Source organism: Chanos chanos, chromosome 12, assembly GCF_902362185.1.
Source record: "Chanos chanos chromosome 12, fChaCha1.1, whole genome shotgun sequence".
Classification (NCBI taxonomy): domain Eukaryota; kingdom Metazoa; phylum Chordata; class Actinopteri; order Gonorynchiformes; family Chanidae; genus Chanos; species Chanos chanos.
In genome coordinates, this window is record NC_044506.1 from 13,604,451 (window position 1) to 13,626,169 (window position 21,719).

General features: G+C 43.5%; 1 protein-coding gene across 2 annotated transcripts in view; it reads right to left on the minus strand.

Moving 5' to 3' along the window:
- Positions 1–21,719, minus strand: part of runx1t1 (RUNX1 partner transcriptional co-repressor 1) — a 46,733-nt gene that overhangs the window by 9,139 nt on the left and 15,875 nt on the right. For both annotated transcript variants that reach the window (XM_030788783.1, XM_030788782.1), the window contains exons 2-4: positions 6,101–6,238; positions 4,641–4,882; positions 2,665–2,754 (exon numbers count right to left, since the gene is read on the minus strand). In XM_030788783.1, coding sequence (XP_030644643.1) covers positions 2,665–2,754; positions 4,641–4,882; positions 6,101–6,238 — 470 coding nt within the window. The remainder of the gene's footprint in view (positions 1–2,664; positions 2,755–4,640; positions 4,883–6,100; positions 6,239–21,719) is intronic.

Below are 21,719 nucleotides of genomic sequence, written 5' to 3' on the forward strand. Positions count from 1 at the left end.
GTCATACCTCAAGCTAAGAGCAGTACATCTGAGAGATGCATCCAAGAAAGAACACGTAAATACAACAAAAAACATGGAAGCCTCCTTTAAAAGTGGTGTCTTAAAATATAAATGACCGTAACTCCACACATAAATATGAATGGTCTCTGCATTTAAACTGTTCTATGCAGAGCTCTAATTCCTTGTATGAAAAATGAATGTAACATTGACGCACTACTCGCTGACTGGCTGGTGTGAGTTAATGGCCCGTTAATAGTTTGCGGTGGTAATTATGCTCTCTTCACTGAACAAAAAAAAAAAAAAAGAATTGCTTCGACCTCAGTGACCCCTTCTTTCATGAAGTGGAGGTTATCATAATTAGAGACAGTTCACAGCTGAATTATACATTTAACAAGGATGAACACAAAAATGAGTCAGGGGATTGGAACGACAAAAGACTTGTTCATAATACAACCTAAGGCAATTTTTTCCCTCCAAAATCCTCTAACTACTGTCCAAGATAATTAGTCATCTTTAATATTTTCATCAGTAATGAATAAAATAGAGCATCTGAATATTTTAACGACCCAGGGAACTAATAAAGAGAATATCTGTCAATGAAGCTTACCTTATATTGATTCAGACACCGCGTATAGACCAGTTAAATTGCTAATACCTCCAAATATGACCTGAAACCAGTCAGGTAAAACTACAATGTCCTGTTTTAAGTCCTACCAAAGCCAAAGAAAAGACTTAAATCAGTCAACTGCGTTTCTGAGTCATCTGTCCATTCCTCTCTGTGCTGCCTGTCTCTCATCACCCCATTCATGTCCTCACACTGCCTTAGCACATATGGCAAAAAGCTTTATAGATACAGAATAAAAAAACTAAAACACCTTCATATTCTCATTCTATCTGACACATTAATTTAGGAAAAATGGTATACATAGAAACACAATAAGCCCATCAACAATAAGTCAGTCAGCCTGCAGTGACTTGAGAGAGGCAGATTACATCATTAGCATGTTACGCACTGCCCTTCCAGTAAGCGTTTCCCCACTAACCAGGAGTGAAGGGAGGGTCGCAAGGTGACATTAGCCTAATGAAAAAAACGACTCTAATGCACATTGTTGCAGCTGCGTTTCTGCACACTTAGAAAAGCCCCTGTTCCCGTAACCAGATGGTATTTGTCATTAAAGGCTCCTTTGAGGAAAAGCACTAAAATTAGATGGCAGAGAGAGAGAGAGCGAGCGAGAAAAAAAGAGAGAGAGAGAGACACAGAGAGTGAGAGAGAGAGAGAGAGAGAGAGAGAGAGAGAGAGAAAAACACAAGTTGCATCTTTGATTCAAACCCTCCTGACTAGATGATACAGTAACCATATGGTGCGAAGCGGAGAGAGGGAACGAGGGATGTGTCCCTGTATGCTTCTCTGCATCCGTCAGCGACCAGCTCAAGCCCTAATGGGACCAATTTTTGCAGTACGCAGCCTCCCAGGGCTAGCAGCGGACGAGATGAAATGCGGGAGAGTGTCACTCGGCAAGAGAGGGCTGTGTTCCCCACTAACATCAAATACAGGAGCCCCATTCCATCACGCTCGCGTGCAGTAAACACCGACATGATCCATTTCCACCGGGTTATTATTTTATGGTCAGATAGAGAGAAAGACGGAGGAGAAGAGAAGGAAAGAAAGAGAGAGAGAGAGAGAGAGAGAGAGAGAGAGAGAGAGACTGAGTGGGTGAAAGAGGGGAGGGGAGAATTAGATAAAAAAAGAGAAGAAAGTTGCAGTGCTACACCTAACAGCTGTCATTTATAAACAAATGAGACCGAACGGGCTAAGGTTAAAAGTTTGGGTGGATACTGAAAGCCTTCATCCATCAGGAGAGTCAACACACCTCATCTGTATCTTATCAGCATCATGTCCCAGGATCTTTGGAGACAGCACTTTACTCCATCTTCTGTTTTCTCCTTCTCTAAATCTCTAAATAAATACCCTTTTCAGAATTTGCAGTTAACGACACTGTTTCTGGGAAATCAATTATTCTATTGATCATAAAGCACTGGATGAGTTACAAGATTTCAACTCTGACCGAAACTCTATAATTTTGACGTTATAAATTTGCGGTGTTTATTTAAACAGTTTGCTTCCAGCGCTCCAACATAAACAGACATGAGACAGAGCTGGCAATAATGAGGTAATGAAGCACAATGACAAATGGAGCAGAGTGAGGGCACGAGCTGAGACCCTTAAGGGGAAGTACCTCCACTCATGTTTCTTTGTTAATGGTTTTAAATGTGTGCAGCCCTCTAAGGTTTGGCTCATGAGAATCACTGAGAAAGCAGTGATGTCCATCAGGCTATCTGGACAAAAAAGACGCCTTGTGTTGGGGTTGGATCAACCCCGTGCTCGTACTCTTGAGCTAAAGCAGATTCGCATCACATTTTTCTCGTTAACATATTACATTTTAAAAAAAAAATGGACATAAAAATTATGTCCCAGTGAGCGGGAAATTCGACGCGTATCCACTCGAAGGGAAAGCATGTATCCATTTCTGCCTGCTGATTTTTCCTCCATGTACTCTTTAAGGAGGCCAGAGAGAAAGAGGAGGTAAGAGAAATATGCACATCTGCGTCCCAGCTACTCCAGAGCTGCTGAAATGATTTCCAGATCACTGGGTTTTGCAATACCTTCAGAAATGGGATGACAAAAGGTCGGAGTGGGAAGTTCGTCGCTTCTTGCAGTTTGGAGTGGAATTCTTCTATTGTCAACGTAGAGTTCTGAGGGAGAGAGAGAGAGAGGGAGAGAGAAAGAGAGAGAGAGAGAGAGAGAGAGAGAGAAAGAAAGAGAGAGGGAGAGGGAGGGGGAGAGAGAGAGAGAGAGAGAGAGAGAGAGAAGAGAGAGTGAACGCATGAATACATGTGGAAAACATTACGTGATAATATTACTTATTGGAGGCAAAACTGTATCCTGCTGAAGATTGAATGATTTTCTGGGTTTAATGGGAGGCATATGGAGGGTCGTGGTGAAAGGCCACGTATGGAGACATTTGATTGGGGGCGGGACTTACATGATCCAACACACTGACTTCAAAATCAGCCCAAAGAGCAGATACACGCACACATGTGTTCCCTACAACAGCAGCAGCAGTGTTTAACCACAGAGCCCTTGTTTTCTCTCTCTCTCTCTCTCTCTCTCTCCCACACTCTGGGAGATACAAGATAACAAACATATCATAGCATGGATGTAGTGAGAGAGCATGTGTTTTATGTGTAGGCGGAGGAGATAGTGTTTGATCTGTTTAATAACGATAGCATGCACCAGCCTCTCTTCTCCTCTACCAGGCTGGCACATATCTCTCTCTCCCTCCCTCCCTCCCTCTGTGCCTGACTTGGCCCTCTCACCATCATGTAAAAAAAGAAATGACTAATTTTTTATCTCTCCCTCTCTGCTCTATCTCATTTTAACAGACTGACAGGATGGTGACACTATTTTCAATTTTCAAGATGTTATTTCCAAGAAGAAAGAGAGAGAGGGAAAAAAAGGGTGAGCGAGAGAGAGAGAGCAAGAGAGAGAGAGAGAGAGAGAGAGAGAGAGAGAGAGAGAGAGAGTGAGAGTGGGGGAGTATGTTAGAGAGAAAAAAATACACAGCCTTTTTTCCTCATTTCCCAGACCTGAATTTTGTTACATTAGGCTTACATCTGTTCGCCCAGATTGCAGAGGCCTGTTTTGACAGCCAGAAAGCCTCCTGAGCTTTTCTCCAGCATCGCGAGTGCTAATTAAGTGTGTCACTCTTTTCAATAAGGCAGAGAGGGGAGCGAATTAAAGAGAGGTATGGAAGCCAAAGGGACACGAGGAAGCCTGAGCGTGTAGACACTGTGGAAAATAAACAAACGTGCTACAAAAAAAGGCGGCTTCGTTCTGAGAGGCTAATTAAAGCAGTCTCTTTTTCATCGCTGGTAAAACTACCTCATTACTGTTTCCCTGGGACAGATAATTTGAAGAAAATTTCTTTTTTTTTTTTCCTTAGCCATTCGCATAAGAGCAAATTGATTTTTAGTCTTCTTTTTTTTTCTTTTTGTCGCTGGTTGAAGCTGATGACGTCTATATACATTCAGTTTGGCATTGGATGACCGATTATTTCAAAACAGATTTTGGGCACAGACACAACAAAGTCCCGCTGGAGAGCTGAGAAGTTAGAAAACAACCCCGTTTGTATTGTCTGTCGCAGCTTTGGTGTTTCTGAATGTGTTTCTCAAGTGTTAATGAGATTGTCCATTGGGGTAATTCAAGTCTACAGAAACCTTTTGGCAGCCAAATAAGATAATTAATCTCATCTTATTTATGGACACAAGAGGCAGCTCACAACTGAATTATATTAAGGTCTCCGACCCAAATCCCACAGCTAACCCACTCAAATGAATCTTTTTCCATAGGTTTCGAACCCACAGCCACACTTCGGATCAGAAATTTAAATTCAACCCATAGGCCTCAAACACAACGATAAAGCTTAACATTCATTTGGTTCAAATCATTTCCGACTCCATTCGCACAAACGTAAAGTGTTAATACGGATTTTAAAAACGCCCGATCAAACGCTCTGCGTGATGACTCTGAGAACGAGAGCACTGTTAACATATGATGGAATATCACCGTGTTGACTTACCACAAGCCCCAGCACCAACGTGCGAACACGTTCTCCAATCTCTGGTGAAATGTCGTTGCCAAACTGCTGCAGCGTGGTGAGAAAACGCTTCAGCTTGCTCAACTGTCTCGCCCCACACGCTGGAGGAAGCTGCTGGTTGGCCAAGGAGGAAGAGGAAGAAGACGAAGGCCCGTTGCTGAAGCCGTTAGGTGGAGAGGGAGCTCCGTTCAGTGCAGTTGGAGAATGGCTGCTGCCATTTGTTACTAAAGACCGCAACACGAGAAAACCGACAAACTAAGAAGAGTTTAACTTCTAGACTGGACCTAAAAATATGTATTTTGCGTATCTAATCAAGCAAAGTGTCAAATCAAATCATCTGGATGCATTAGATTCAGATTAAGGACCTGAAAATAACCCCTTCAAACAACATATGCTGTCCATGTGTGCGTGTGTGTTTGGTGTGCTGTCCGTGTGTGCGCGCGTGTGTGTTTTGGTGTGCTGTCCGTGTGTGCGCGCGTGTGTGTTTTGGTGCGCTGTCCGTGTGTGCGTCGATAATATGAAGAACTGCGGGAGATTGCGGTGCTGAGGCCACTTCTATTATAAACCATTGCTGGCGGCCCTTGGATGAAGCCATGTACTGTAGCTCAGATACATTAAGTTCTACAAAGACTAGTACATGTGGTCATACTGGCTGCGTGAGGATGGGGAACATACGGGAGGGATGCACCGTGCCGACGACATTCCCTAATGAGATTAGGCTGTGCAATCGCCTTCCCTCCCTGGCCTCACTCCAGCAGTGGAGAAATGAGATACTTGAGCTGCATCTGGTAACAATTACATGGAGGGGAAATCAAAGCGCTTGCTTTGTTAAACCTTCCGAATGTATAATTAGAGTCTGCCTTTAAAGGCTCCTCGTTGCTTTGGAGCCAGTTTTTCTATGCTGTAATTGCACAGTCCCAGTGATCCATTTTTAGGGATCTGGCCTTCAGAAAGAGAGAAAAAGAGAGAGAGAGAGAGAGAGAGAGAGAGAGAGAGAGAGAGAGAGAGGAGAGAGAGAGAGGAGAGAGAGAGAGAGAGAAAGAGAGGGAGCGAACTGCTGTTGACAGTGCAGTGATGAAGTGTTGGGAGGCCTGACACAGCCTTTGATACTGGGGGACTCCAGCAGGCCTCTGTGTCTCTGTATGTAAGGCTCTGAGAGAGCTGTCGGCCTGCAGCAGATGCTGAGAATAGTGCCAAGCTCAAAGACACTTTGTTTGGCTGATCTTTCAAAAGAAGGATGCCATAAGGGCCACAAAACGTACAGAAAATGTAAAAGAAACTAACTAAAAAGGCAGGAAAAATGTAGAGAACACACACACACACATATATATGTGTGTATTTATGTATGTGTGGGTGCATGTGTGCATAAAAATATGTATTTCTGTGTGTATGTGTATGTCTGTACACATTTAGGTGTAAATGTGAGTTGGATCGGTACTTACATGTGGTGGGGGTGAAGGAGCTTGTCCGGGGAGCTCCCTGTGTGGTTGGAGGAGGAGGCATGGTGGGTGGTGTTAACCTGGACTGTGTTTTCACATCCGCAGGTGAGTCGGGCATGGTGGAGCGCTTCTCAGTGCGATCTATTCACAGGGAGAGAGAGAGAGAGAGAAAGAGAGAGAGAGAAAGAGAGAGAGAGAGAGAGAGAGAGATGATATAAGACTTTATGTCAACATTCGCATCCTCAGTGAGGAGAATATGATTGATGAGCCACCCATGAAGCTGGAGAGAAAGTGGAGCAGTTCTGCTGAGACCTCAGTGATCTCCCTACAGCTGTTTCCTTAACCTCCCAGCTTCTATGGACAGACCTACAGCGCCCTCCAATTAAAGTCACAGCTATCATTACTAGCGACCAAAACACCCTAAGTGACCAAAACACCCGTTCTTGCCGCTGTCCACCCCATGGCTGTGGGCAACTACAGTCTCACTCACTAAAGCACTAAAGTCAACTATCAGTTTAATTCAGAGCAGAGAGAAAGAAAGAGGGAAAGATAGAGTAAGAGAAGTAAAGCCATTTTGCTACCCATGCAACTGTGGAGCAGAGCAGAGACTTCTGGTGGTGATGGTCCCAGTCATCCATAACTAGCTAACACATGTCTCAGCAGGCCACCTCCAACACGGGCCCAGACGTATCACTGTGCGCGATGGGTGTACAGCCCTACGATAGGCCCTGTGTGGATCACCCGCATAACGATTTGATTCAGCTCTACAGCTCCTGCTCTTCAACAAACACGCCTGATAACACATCTGAAACTTATGCAATGACAAAAAAGATATACACAAAGTTTTCACTAGAGCTCTTCACTAATCCAAATACAAGTGACCCAGATTCCTCAATTCTTGAGAGTGAACATGACCTGCTAGACAATGTGTGCTATCTCGCACTCTCAACTGTATCGTAAAAGTAAACAGACGTTATCATATGGTTGTATTTGACGTTTCTCCAATGAGCTAAGGAGAGGGGTGTAAAGACAAACAGTCTCAGTGGCGAGAAGGAAGGGAGGACTCCTCAGTGCTATCTGTGACGAGGACACACACACACACACACACACACACACACACACACACACAGCACAGCTGTAATCAGAGAGTCCAGGTTACATGTTCCAGACCTAGGATAGCCTCAAACACGCACTGCTGTTCCCACAGTCAAGTCGAAACACATGTGGGGGAGTGTGTGTGTATGTGTGTCTGTGTGTGTGTGTGTGTGTGTATGTTTTTGTGTCTGCATGTTCGAAGAGGTTCATGGGTGGAGGTACGCAGACAGAGGCACCCTGTGGACCAATCAGAAGTCGGCATTGAAGAAACATTGAAGTGAAAACGACACTGATAGCTTAAGCCAGTTAGATAAGCAGGGGATTTGAAAGCTCACCCCTCGAGCAACTGAAGCGTTCCGTGACTGGCTGCATAAGCTATTCCTCAATCCAAAAGGATGCAGATGTTCTCTGAAAGGCTGCCGTTTGCCATTTATTTCAAGGTTAGATTTTAGGGTCAAGGGCCACATTCAACTATGAAATAATCAATCAGAGCAAAACAGATGTCTTTAGAGGCCAATATTGTGCCTCATTACAGGAAAAAAAAAGTACTTGGAGCATTTCACAGCTATTGGTAACTGACGAAGCAATCAAACGCTGAACAGGAAAACAAAAATAAGATGTTGAGTCTTAACTGGCCAGAAACACAGCCCCATACTGGTTTTAAAAGTGGATGACTCACGCAAACCAGGGAAGAAAATCAAATTCAGATGTACTAGATACATGAATCTGTTTAGACAAAATGTAGACAAACTAAATTACAATTGTACATAATCAACTAATCATCTAATTGTTACCAAGCTTTCGTTTCACGCAAACAGAGGGTGACTATTAGCAGCGTGTACTAACTCTGATTATACTGTCACTAAAATAAATAAACAAAAAAATAAATAAACAAACAAAAACCAATCCTTGTTTTAGAAACCACAGAAAAATGAGTCGAGGGCCCTGAGAGGATTTCCCTAGCTTTCTTTAAAAAAAAAAAAAAAAAGTCCCCTTAGGATCAACTGAGCTTGACCAGGAGAGGAACACAGATAAGGAGGAGTGGAAATTTTAACTTTTTACAACTCTAACTCCCAAAGCACCTTGGTGACTGAGTATGTGTGTGTTGTGTGCGTGTGTGTGTGTGTGTGTGGGTGTGGGTGTGTGAGCGTGTGTGTGTGTCATATCCCCATCTTATCCCCAAAATGTGTGGCTGTGTAAGTTTAATCTTGCCCATACCGTCTCCCCGTGCAACCCCAATCCCCTGCGTTGATAACAGACTCAAATGCCCTTCTGGCTGGAGCTCAAATAAACACACACCTTCACACACTCCAACACATTACAACCACGCAGCCAACAGTGGAATACCATACTATCACCAAGTGTGGCCAGAAATGACAATTTATTTCTATACACATCAAGAAAATTAATGGAAAATTAAGACACTGGGCTTACTCCTTTGCTCCTGAAGTGTACAATTCCCTGAAAATCAGTAAAATATCCTGGAAGAAAATATGAGCAGATGGAGAGAGACTATAAAATACTGGAAAGCCAACGGTTTCACTGCAATCCGAGGACAAACAGCTCCGTACAAAAGGCTGCATGTGAAGATGACATAAGATAATACAAGACAATATATGAAGGACTTTATAAATAAAGAGCATGAGTGACAGAGGTGTGATGCAGCGTTGAAGATTCAACCCTCAATATATATGAATTCTCATATGAATTGAAATGCTAGCATATTCCTAAGCTGAAAAATCATCTAGAAAAAAAAAGCAAAATGAACTCTGCCCTTTGAACTCTGCAGAACAGCGACAAATATCACAGATATAAAACTGTCCAAAATGAAACAGACAGATGTTAACAGCTTGGGTAACGCGAGAGACAATATCGTACCAAAGCCCGTCGGGCAGGGGCCCAGGCGATGCAAAAAGCTGCCTTTGGTTATACATGTGTAATTGGGGATTAACACTTGGGTCAATGTTATGATTGGATTGTGGTGAAAGAGAGAAAGGGGGTAACACAATCCCTAAACATCTGAAACTCATCCCTGTTCCCAGCCTGACAGAGACTGATGATAAAGTAATGGGTTAGGTTTTAATCCACACACAAGCAAGCACGCACATGCACGCACACACACACACACACACCCACACTCTCGCCCACAATCAGACCCCACGGAGACAGGGAATTGAAAGAAAAATAAGAAAAGATGGTGTGAAATTTATCCTCCATCAATCTTTGCCAAGTTAGACACCACAAATACATGAAGTTATTTCGGCAGAAAGAAGACTTCTCTACATTGCCTATATTTATTCAACAATATCCATTTGGCAACTTAATTTCTACAATGCTTTCAGCTTTGAGATTACTTCACTATGAATTTAAAGGCATTGCACTCTTACCAAGACAAAAAAAACCCTCTTTCCTTGTGTTTGACTGAAACCATAATCATTATAATATCCCACACTTCGGGGACAGGCACTTGAATAGTAAGTGCTACAAAACTATGATGGCTTGTCAAAAAAAAAAAAAAAAAAAAAAAAAAAAAGCAAAGAAGTTGGAAAGAAATGCATTTAAACAATTACTCTCTGCTCTTTCTACTGAAATCTCACCATCTTTTTTTTTCTCCATTCTTCCTGAGCAAAAGCAAATGGCACTCATCTATAGCTGTTCTAAAAAAAAAGACCCACACGCGGCTGCAGTCGTGGTTTTCATCATACCGCTATGTTCAGCAATCCAGTAACGTCGCATTCTCTCACATGTTAGCATGTACAGTAACGAGAGACGGTCTGCGAATTCATTTACTCCAAAAAGAGTGATGCATAAGTCAGACTGGTCTCGGCGACTGCGCATTTTAAACAGGCCTGAAAACAAACCAAAGAGCACATCCCTCCCCCCTGCGATTTCATAAAGTTAATCTACGTCGAGTTAATGCAAAGAGGAAAGCGTTTGTTTGTCCGTTACACCTGCCTTTCAAAAGGGGGCAAATTGGCGGGAAAGCTTCAGAAATAAATATTAGGTGGGCGGGTGATAGATATTGATGCCGCGAGAGATTTAATGTGACTCCCAGGAAGGACGATGAAGTGCTTTCCATTTTCCTGTTCAACAAGGTCTTTTATTGCTTTTCAAAAGCTTGCTCGAGTAATATGGATTGCCATTAAGGGACACACCAAACTAAGCTTTGAAAAGCACAAACCACATCCCTGCCTCACTCCTGGCCATTTGTTATAAGCTGCAGTGGCAGAAAGTCTCACCCTTGGATCCCTTTGGTTTTCTCCAACCATGGCATTTTTCCTTGGCTTTAACTTAAATTAACAGCGTCTAATCCCAATATCATGATTGATTATGGCCTGATTTGAAGCATAAGGATCGATGCAGATCAATACCCAAGACATCCTTCTGGGATCTCCTTTGAGACAAATGGCTATTGGCACTTTTGTGGTCAATTTACTCGTAATTCAAAGCACAGATCCAAAGGTCTGAAAAGACTAGGTCCCAATGAAACCAGTACCTAGATGTGCCTAGAAGAATGGTTTGTATTATTTGTGGAGATCAGTTGTATCTGTCCGCAGCGGACTAGCGTACATCAAAATCACACATCAATGGTGAGGATTGACTTTTCTCTCTTGCGTACAGCGTTGAAGTTTCAGATTTTTTTTTTTCCTCTTTCTCTCGCGGCAACATAGCTATCAAAAGATCACAAAAAATATCAGTGCCTGAAAATTTTTCCTACAAATAATAATACAGATATACAGAAAATGAATTCAGTTCAAGGGCAAGAACTGTGACTCATGAGAATAATACATTTTTTTGCATAAAAGACATGAAATAGAACCAGTGGAAAAACATCACAGAGAAAAAGCAATACGTCTTTTCAATTTCATCATCTTCAATACTGAGATTTGTTCCTTTTACGTAACCAAGCTGTGTGGGGAGGCCCTTTCTCTCTGTTAACACAAACAGCAAAACCCAACACCATCTCTCTTTCTCAGACACTCTCATTTTATATGCTTTGCCACAGTTACATATGTGTTACATCACTCATTGCAAGGGCTCTGTTTCATAACTTTTAGAGCCGTCAGGATAGCACAGACAGAATTCAAATGTACCTAAATAGCATAAAGTAAAGAGAAAAAAAATCAAGCAAATTCAGGGATTAATACGATTTAATCACTTAAAATCTGGATACAATAGCATTTTCAGACATCTAGGCTCAGCTGTGATTTCATGATGAGCCTACTATCACAAGGAGGCCACTTTACTTTCTTCAATTGCTTTGTCATTTTGTGAAGGTTAAGAGCAAACTTGATTTAACCTCCCACACAGCTGGTATAGGAGCTCTCTGATTCACTGAGTAAGTACAGACAAAGCCTCATGAAATTCAATCTGTTTTGATAAGTGCGCTTTACATTAGGCTTGTCTCTGAACATTTTACACAGGATCCCTCTTTTTTTTTTTCTCCAAATGAACAGGGGATTTTACATACTTTCTTCCTGCGATGCCTGTCATAAACAATTCATGCAGAAATCCGCACATCAATAACCGGGATAGTCAGTAAAAGCATTAACTCAGGGAAATTGGTTTGAGATGGAGGATGAAGATTTCTTTTTTTTTTTTTGCTCGGGGAATCACCCGTTCCTTGAGTGCCGTGATGTGAGAAGCATGACGTGTGAAAACCACTGGAAGTCAGTCAATCGCACGCTGACGCCGACAAGACGGCAATGTCTCTTTGCGCTTCATCCTGGGCGCGCGCAGCCAAACCCTATGCAAGCCAAGGGCCAAATGACAAGAGAGAGACAGAAAGGACCCTTTCAGAAGTTGATGATTCACAGATTTGATGAAGCAACAAGAGAAAGAACATCAACAGGACTGCCACAGCCAGACAATGCTTCTCAGTGAAAGCAAGACGTTAAAGATGTAAACAATGGTAATGAGGAGAGAGACAGAGAGAACAAGGAGGTGGAGAGAAAGTGAGGAGGGTGAGAGGAACAGTGAATCGTTGGATCATTTGAATTCAGATGCCGTTTCGGGTAGCTGGAGCCGAGAATGGAGTGGTGGGGGTAGAGAGAGAGAGAGAGAGAGAAAGAGAGAGAGAGAGAGAGAGAGAGAGAGAGAGAGAGTGTTAGAGCCTCTATTGGTATGCAAGTGCGGTCCTCCCCTCCAGAATACATTATGAACCTGCCGCACTGCCGTGCACCATGCAATCATCTCCGCCAGATGGAACAGTGCGTCGAGCGTGGCCCATCAAACCCCTCCTGCTTGTCAGAGAAGATGTATGAACACCCCCACCCTTCTGGAGCTCATTCCCTTCCCTTATTCCTCTCACTTTCCCAGCACAGGGATCTGTCCCCTTGGACCTTTCCTCTCTCTCTCTCTCTCTCTCTCTCTTTCTCCTTGAGTTCTCAGATTTTTCCAGACTGGTCTCCAGGCTCCATGGCTTGCAAGGCCCCTCTTGGCCGGAGCCAGGTGGTGTGCCGTCATTCCATTCCATCCCATCAAATGACGGGAGGACTAAGGGGAGCAGCTTCAGCCCTTGCTCACCGAGGGGCTGCCAACCCCTGCTGGTAATGCCAACCTGTGCCATTTCATATTTCACAATGCAGCCCGCTTTTTATTTCTTCAGGCTGCCTTATAAGACACTCTAAGACACCACTTCTATAAATCCATACACTCCTTAACATAGTCCTCTGGTATGATGAGTATTAAGAAATTGGACCTGAATAGTTTGGAGGAATTGGATAAACAAAATGATAGGTCAATGAACGTGTGACATCATGATATTACACGTTAATTAGATCGGCGGTGGCTACTGCACAGTGTGGCTGTTATTTGCCATTGTGGGTGGGCACGTTACATTCTGCAATACCTGCCCTATGTGAAACAGTATGCTCACGACTCAAACCCACAGAGCAAGAGAGACCGAAAGATTCTTCCCTGCAATAAATATGGAAGACTGAGAACCATCTGCTGATACATTTCAAAATAAGGTCTCGCATAAAAAAAAAGAGAACTGACCAATAAAACAGATGCAGCGTTTAAGGGTGGAAGTGTTTTTTTTTTTCTTCCTCAAAATGGATTTATGGTAACGTCTGTTTTAACCATCTGTTGAAATAAGGCCCCGTTGGCATGAAGCAAAGAGGAAGAAAATAAGTGTTGAGGAACAATAAAAGTGATTCAAAGGCGCTGCTACATATCCGTTGAAGTCTTCTAGATTTGTGTTGCGTCTTGTTGCTGGGCAAAAAAAAAAAAAAAGAAAAAAAAAAAAAAGAAGCACATCCTTGAGAGGCAACTGAAAGACCTTGCAACTGACTGTCATTAAGGAACCTCTATATATATATACACACATACACACACGCACGCACGCACACACACACTAACACACATACACAAACACACACACACACACATGCACGCACGCAGACACACACACTAACACACATACACAAACACACACACACACACATGCACGCACGCAGACACACGAACGCACGCACACACACACACACACACACACACACACACTCAAACATGCACAAAGACACATACATGCATACTATATATTCTCTCTAGCTCCTCCTTCAATCCTCAGAATTTTTGCACCTTCTAGTGTTCTGTAATTCTGGTGTCACTGTCCCTTGGGATTGCCACGCCTATCACCACCGCTCTTTTCTGCTCCTTATCTATAATCAATACATCTGGTTGCTTAGCAATGACTTATTTATCTGTCCAGATCTGGACATCCCCAAGGACTTAAGTTGTTTTCCACCACTCTCTGTGGTGCCTCCCACGCGGACTTGGAGCGTCCACTGTATACTCCTCACAGATATTCCTGTACATGATCTCTGTCACATGTATCTGTCAGTATAGGCTGCTCTCACCCGCATCCTGCAGCCCACTGCTAGGTGCTGGACTGTGTCAGGGCCTTCTTTGGACAGTCTGCACCTTGGGTCTTGTCTAATATGGTACACCCTTTTTCCATTGATCTGGTGCTCTTGTGCTGCCATGATTAGTGCCTGTATGCTGTTCTTGATTCTTGCCTTTTCCAGCCACTAGTATAAATATATACATTTAAATATACATATATATATATGTGTGTGTGTGTGTGTGTGTGTATATACATATATATACATATATATACCTGCTATATATCTTCTCATACACATACAGTATAAATAAGAACCATGTGGTTTTCAACAGCACATAACAAGCAAAACTACAATTTCATTAATGTTTGAAAATGATTATTTTCTGACTTCTAATCTGGAGAGGCAGCAATAGAGCATTTGTCAATAAAAGGCTCTTTTATACCGAGATTAGTACTTTCACAACGTTGTTCTGATGCTCATCCAATTCTCAAGTCAATGACTCACTCCGTGTTCTGGCACAAACAGATGCCAACTGAAGAATGGAGAGACGAAGAGAGTGCGCGCGCACACACACACACACACACACATACACACACACACGTGCAATGTGGCTCTGTACCCAGCCACATGGCTTTGTTTGGCTAGCTCCCAACATGGCAGTGTTTTCTCTCTGTAAACCCCTCAAACGTTCATTAACAGCGCAGAGTTAAAGTCAGACACTTCTCTAGGACACATTAAATCTCCAGAGGTGACTCACTGTCATTGAAGCAAGGTTCATCTTATGTTAATGTAGTCAGCTTCACGAACCTGTGAGTCTGTAGGTCAAAGCGTGCCCGCAGTGTGGACTGTGGTCCATGTGTTACACACTCGCTCAGAGCAAAATTCTCCTCAGGCCTGACCCGCAACAGTTACATCTGGAGATCAGTTTTAAGAGCCCCTCTTACCTTTTCATGGGTATGAGGGCTACTTCAATAAAACTGCACAAAACAAAATTGACTCACACACACACACACACACACACATACACACAACCAAACCTTCAGCAATTCAGGACAGGAAGCACTATCCAGAAAACATTCTGCCATAACGGTCTTTTGTTCTATAAATCACATTAGAGCCACCAGTCTGACATCTGCCTATCACCACCTCACGCAGCACCCGTCCCCTCTCTCCAAGTTCACACAGCCTGCAATTACTACTGCATTTTATGATTGCCTAAAGCAACATCAAAACCTGCAAATTGCAGCTCTTTATTCACTGAATTATTCTCTCTGAATGTGGTGGCTGAGTAAGGCCCTCTTTTCTCTTGGAACAATTGCGCGGCACGGGTCCTGATGTTAAGAGGAGTCTAGTCCGCAGCCATAAATGCCAAATCAATTTTCGACAGATAATAAAGAGGCTCATGTTTTACATCAAGGAAATGCTATTTTACTACATCCAAACATCTGAACTAATAATATATTACCCCGCTAACTGAAAACATCGTTACGTGATAAGAAGAAAACAGACGGGAATAAAAAGACAGATAGAGAGAGAGAGAGAGAGAGGGAGAGGGAGAGGGAGAGGGAGAGGGAGAGAGAAACAGAGGTGGGGGTAGTAAAAAAGACGGACCTGGCGGCAGTATGACGGTGTATTTCTGTTGGGACCTCCGTCTGCAAGTGTTTTGAAAATATCACATGACAGACACCATGTGTTAAAAATTAGAGCGAGTTAAGTCCTCTACTCAGAAAAATATGTAGACAATTTATGAAATGCGCTCCAGGATGGAGATTTACTAAGTAGAACCAGATTCAGAAAACAACTATTCCTTCCCTCTCATAGTGTGCGCACACACACACACACACACACACACACACACACACACACACATAAATGCTCTCTCTTTCTCCTGCTCCCCCCTCCCCTCCATGAGACCTTAAAAAGGATTTGAGTCACATCTGGCAGACAGGAGATGCAGGAGATGGTGGTGTGTGACCTAACGTCAGGCTACTTCCACTGTGAATGCCTTTGTGTGTGTGTGTGTGTGTGTGTGTGTGTGTGTGTGTGTGTGTGCATGCGAGCGTGCATATGTGTGTGTGTGTGTGCGTGCGCGCGCATGTGTTTGTGTGTGTTTGCGTGTGTGCGTGTGTGTGTATGCGGCATTGGCTGTGGTTTGCTAATGGCTTTGAGTGGAAGGGACTGAGGCATAGCTGTAGGCAACGGCTGCACCCTAAACTGACTAGCTACCATGTCAGCCCTTAATGACTAAATGCACTCTAGAGAGAGGCCGTCTTTAATGCTTGAACTTGGGTCGATGTCCTTGTTTTCATTTCGGCTCTCCATTAAACTGGACTGGAATACTACCATGTTAGACCATGACCCAAGCTGGCTCTACACAAACAACAAGCTTTGTGTTTATTATGGCTGCTAAAAAAACAACTAGAACACAGGGTCATGTGAACAGCACCAACTCCTGGGACTCAACATTCCATAGTGTATTTACACTGACAGAAATCTAAACTAAAGCACCAAATGAGAGGTATTAGGTCCTCTATAAATAACACTTGAAATGTTCATATCCAACTTCGTCTTTTCTAATATGCACACTCACTTGAGCTTTCATGTGTAGATAATCTATACTGTCACAGAATGGTCTGTGTACAGACAGACAGATCTGTACATTCACTTTAAATGAATACACCTCTGATTCAGCAGAATGGTCACAGATTGATCTCTTAGTGAAATAAAAAGTAGTGGAATGCAGGCATTGAAAGCCATGCTTTCTTCAGTGCAGAGAGGCTGAGTCCCTGCCACAGATGGACGCCACTGTCTTTGGAGCGGAGCCAGTGAGTGAACAGATTGGCTGTCTCGGCAGCCTGGAGGAACGGTAGCTCCAGTGCAGATGGGTGTCCGAAATAGCCCAGTGTCAGTTCTGCTCAAGTGTCCCTGGCCTGGCACACGCCCCTGCTCACAGCTGCTTCCTGTGCACCCCTCCAACACGCACCCAAACACACACACGTGCACACACACACACACACACACACACATACACACCCACACAAACATATGCATGTGCGTATGTATACACTCGCAGATATACATCTACTACAAAAAAAATGATCCACTTAATTTCATAATCCAATGCACAAATATCTGTGAGGGAGTAATAAGCAGTACTTTATGTCAACGGTAACAACTGTGCATTCACTCAACACTCAACATTCTAGCCTATGAAGGCTGTGGATGCACTGCACAGTAAATGATGTCCTTTATAAACAATCCATAGCAAAGAATTGCAGTCAGTGTAGTGAGTATGGGAGGGTAAAGTGTCACTAGTCAGACGCACATGTGAGATAGATAGATAGATAGATAGATAGATAGATAGATAGATAGATAGATAGATAGATAGATAGATAGATAGATAGATAGATAGATAGTGAGTGTGTGTGAAAGAGAGAGAGAGGGGGAGAGAGACAGAGAGGGAGAGGGAGAGAGAGAGAGAGTGATGGAGGGAGGGAGGCAGTGAGAAGGCAGGTGCTGGCATTAGGACAGTACTCATGGTACACAGGAGGGCAGCATGGCTGGCCCTGCCAGCAGAGCCTGTCTCACAACACCATCTGTGAAGACTAGAGACCATGCAGCTCCGCTCTGCTCACTGCCCCTACACACACATACACACACACACACACACACACACACACACACAGATGCCGCTAGCCACTCTCTTTCATGTTTTCTCTCTCTCATACACTATTTTACTGAGCCTCCTGTTACAATGCCAAGTCTAAAATTGCTTTAAATTATGTGAAACAGACTAGAACCAGATACACTTTGCACAGAAGGTGAAATAGAGAATATTATGTCTATTCTTTATCATGTGTTAAAAACAACCTGTAAGGGTACAGGAGGGAGCTGAGTCAGCAGAATACCCAAGTGGCATACACCACTGTCACACTCAACAGGACGCGGGTCTCACACACACACACACACACACACACACACACGTACACACACACTGATCTACGGCACTGTGGGTCAAATGACCTTCAGTAACATGACCTTTTTGAGCAAGCTCACATCAATGAATAACCATAACCATAGTGCAGACATACACATACATAAAACATAAGATCATATCAAAAGGTTTTAAACTTAAGATCATTTTTAATAGATAAGATCCTGAGACACAGCTGACACAAACATGTGTTCGCCCTCTTAACTGAAAAAAAAGACAAAAACTCGGCAACATTCCTGGCTCACCTGACATCCTGCCATCCAATATCCAATATCTCTCTCTCTCTCTCTTTCTCTCTCCCTCTTTGTCTGTATTTCTCCTCCTACCTCCTCTATCTCCCTCTTTCTCTATGTCGCCCTGGTCAGGGGAGGTGGGGAGAGGTACAGAGGTAGTTGTCCATGCTGGATTCCAAGGCTGGCAAACACAAGGCTGGTGTTTGGGGCCCAAGGGGACAGATGGAGAGAGTGGTCCCTGCGCTCAGCGCTGTGAACAGAGATACCCGACGCTGACGGGTGCACGTGCGGTCACCAGCTCACTCACATCCACATACTCATTCTTCCTCAGTCCTTAGGCAGGTAATGACAGCCAGCGCGTGTGCATACACACACACACCATACACACACATACACACACACAAATAATAACATTGTCCCTGGCTCTCTCACTGTCTCCTCCTACCTGACGATGAACAACAATAAACAACACGCCATGCATAACAGAAAGAAGGAGAGAGAGAGCGAGAGGGAGAGAGAGAGGGAGGGAGAGAGAGAGGGAAAGAATGAGGGAAATAGCAGGGGGGAGACAGCAAACGAGGTAGGGCACTAAATGCAAAAAAAAAAAGAAAAAAAAGAAAAAAATCAGTTTGAGAAAAACAGGAATGGAAAAAAGAACCAGAGAGAAGAGAGAAAAAAGAAATGTGTGTGTGTGTGTGGGGGGGGGGGGGGTGTTAATAAATGGAGGGTAAAAGACAAAGATGGAGTGAGTGAAGGACGGAGGAATCCAGATCAAAGAATGGCCTGTGGGTGCAGGTCACTGTGCGAACCCTCAGAGAGAGAGAGAGAGAGAGAGAGAGAGAGAGAGAGAGAGAGAGCCACTCTCCTCTCTCATGTGCTCTGCATTAGGAGCTCCTCTCCGAAAACAACAATCTCTACATTTATGGTACGACATAACCCACTGCTCTTAAGCAATCCAGCATGAACTCACGCACATCTGGTCTCACTTTCCGAAACACTGCGCAAATTTTTACTATTACACCTCAATAACAGAGTAACAGAGTGTGTGCTGGGAGACACCGTGTTTTTGCAAGAGGTTATCAGCTCTGTATCAAATAAACGGATTATCTTTCCTACTGTGTCCAGTTAGCAGATTAAATATGGATGAAAAACTTACACCATATTGTACATATATACATATGTGCATACACTCTGAGAACAGCGCTGTATTCTTCCTCCAAAACAACAGCAGTTACTCCCCCCCCCCCCCCCCCAACCCCCAAACCACCCACCCCTCCAAGCCTCTGCCACCAACTCCAGCAGAAACAGCATCGGCAGCAGCAGTCTCATTAGAGAAAAAAAAAGAAAAAGAAAAAGAAAAATCAATTTGGAGAGACCTAACAAAGGCATTCGCCTGCCTCTGCTGTTGTGTTTTAAGTCTCTAGAGTGGCACTCTCTCCCTCCCCCTCTCTCCTTTCTCTCTCTCTCTCTTTCTCTCTTTCTCTCTCTCTCTCTCTCTCACTCCCTTTCTCTCCACTTCTCTCACTCTCCTACCAAGCTGCCATCACTGCATGTGATTAACATATGTCTGGGCTTTCAAACCCTGTCAGCTTGGAGGCATTTCTCATGGCGGCTTTAAACGGTAGATGAGCTCCATGTGGGGAAAACACTAGACACGGAAAGAGAGAAACAGAGAAAGAAAGAGAGAGAAAGAGCTAAAGAAAAAGAGATGGGGGGGGGAAAGAGGGAGTACAAGACTTGTTTTTTTTCTCTTTTCCTTCTTTTAATGGCATACAGTCTCACTCCTTCTTAGCCCCTCTCTCTCTCTCTCTCTCTCTCTCTGTCTGAGAGAGAAAGATTGTCAGTGTGGGCATTTCAGCAGTGATGCTTGTCTGGTTCATGTTCTTATGAAAGTGCCATTGCTGTCGAGTAATGAAATATCAGATGCAGTCAGAGACCAGGAGAGAGAGAGAGAACATCTAAAAGTTGTGCTTATTTCTCCTCACAACAGTTAACATCACAACAGCCATAACACAATGCCCCATACATTCAATGGTAAGAAAATAAATAAACAATTCGCCATTTGCTAACCACCATATGCCATTGAGTATATCAACCATCTTTCTGACAATTTACTATTTTTACTCATAATTTGTAAGGACAATTATGTAATTCAGAACTGTCCATCTGTATTTTGATGAGGCAGGCTCATTCATTATTTAAGGAATTTTCAAACAATACTATGTCTACTGTCCTGCAGGAAAAACTATCAAAAAGTGAAATTATTTCAATGTATAACAGAAGCCATTTCAAGACCTTTAAAGTGCATCAAAAATAATGAAAAAACACAAAAAACAGCACAAAAAATGGCTCTTATATTAAACCCTTTAAATTATTCATACATCACTGATCCACTTTATTGCGTTTTAAGCCAATTGCAGACTCACATCACATGTAAGACAGTCTAAAGTATCTTTGTTAAATTATTCCTAACATCTGCCTTCATTACTCCCCCGATGACTACTAGTTATTGGACTTGTTATTGGCATATTTTTATTTTATAACTTACCATTAGGTGAGAGACGGCAATAGTATGCATGTCCTGGCGATGTCAGACGAGATGTGTGCGTGTGTGTGCGCGCGTGTGTGTGTGTGAGTGTGTGTGTGTGTAAGTGTGTGTGTGTGTGCGTGTGCGTGTGTGTGCCTGCGTGTGTGCGTGTGTGTGTGTGTGTGTGCGTGTGTGTGTGTGAGTGAGAAAATTTCCTCTCCTCACACGCCCTCTCCTCAGCTTGGCACAAAGCCCGCTCGTTCTCCCCGCTCCCCTCCAGTAAACGAGTAAATTTCTAAAGAGTTGCAACATCACTGCTTTTATTGAAAGGCAACGTACCAAATCAAACAGTCTCCTCATTCTAGAGTCCGTCTCCGAGTAGGCCTGTCACTGGCGACGGACAGAATGGCCGATATACATTCAAACCGAGCGGATAAAGAACTGCTTTAAGACCCGGCTGCATTAACAGACTGAAAGAGTAATAACAAGACAATGAGAGAGAGGGAGAAAATGTGGTCTAAGGGGATTCCAATGGAGCGTTAGTCTTTTTGTTTGAGTTGGAGGAGCTGGCTTTTTACCAGGCTGAATAGGGCCTCTGCTCAAACTTTTGTGTGTGTGCGTGCATGTGTGTGTGTGTGTCTGTGTGTGTGTGTGTGTGTGGAGGGTTTGATACATTCAGTGGCTTTGGTACCCAATGATGAGTCAAATGAGTTTCTGATGAATAGTTAGTGAATGTCACCGCCCCCCTCTTGGCCCTTATCCCAAAAGGTGGGACTTCCAGCGGGTGAAATGGCAGGGTCAAAGTGACCCCTCTCCACCCCCCTTGCATCCCACCGTCCCACATCTGAATGCTCCCACTTTGCTTGTCTCTCTTTGTCTCCCTCCCTCTCTCTCTCCGAGCCCCTTGACCTCCAGTAGAGAG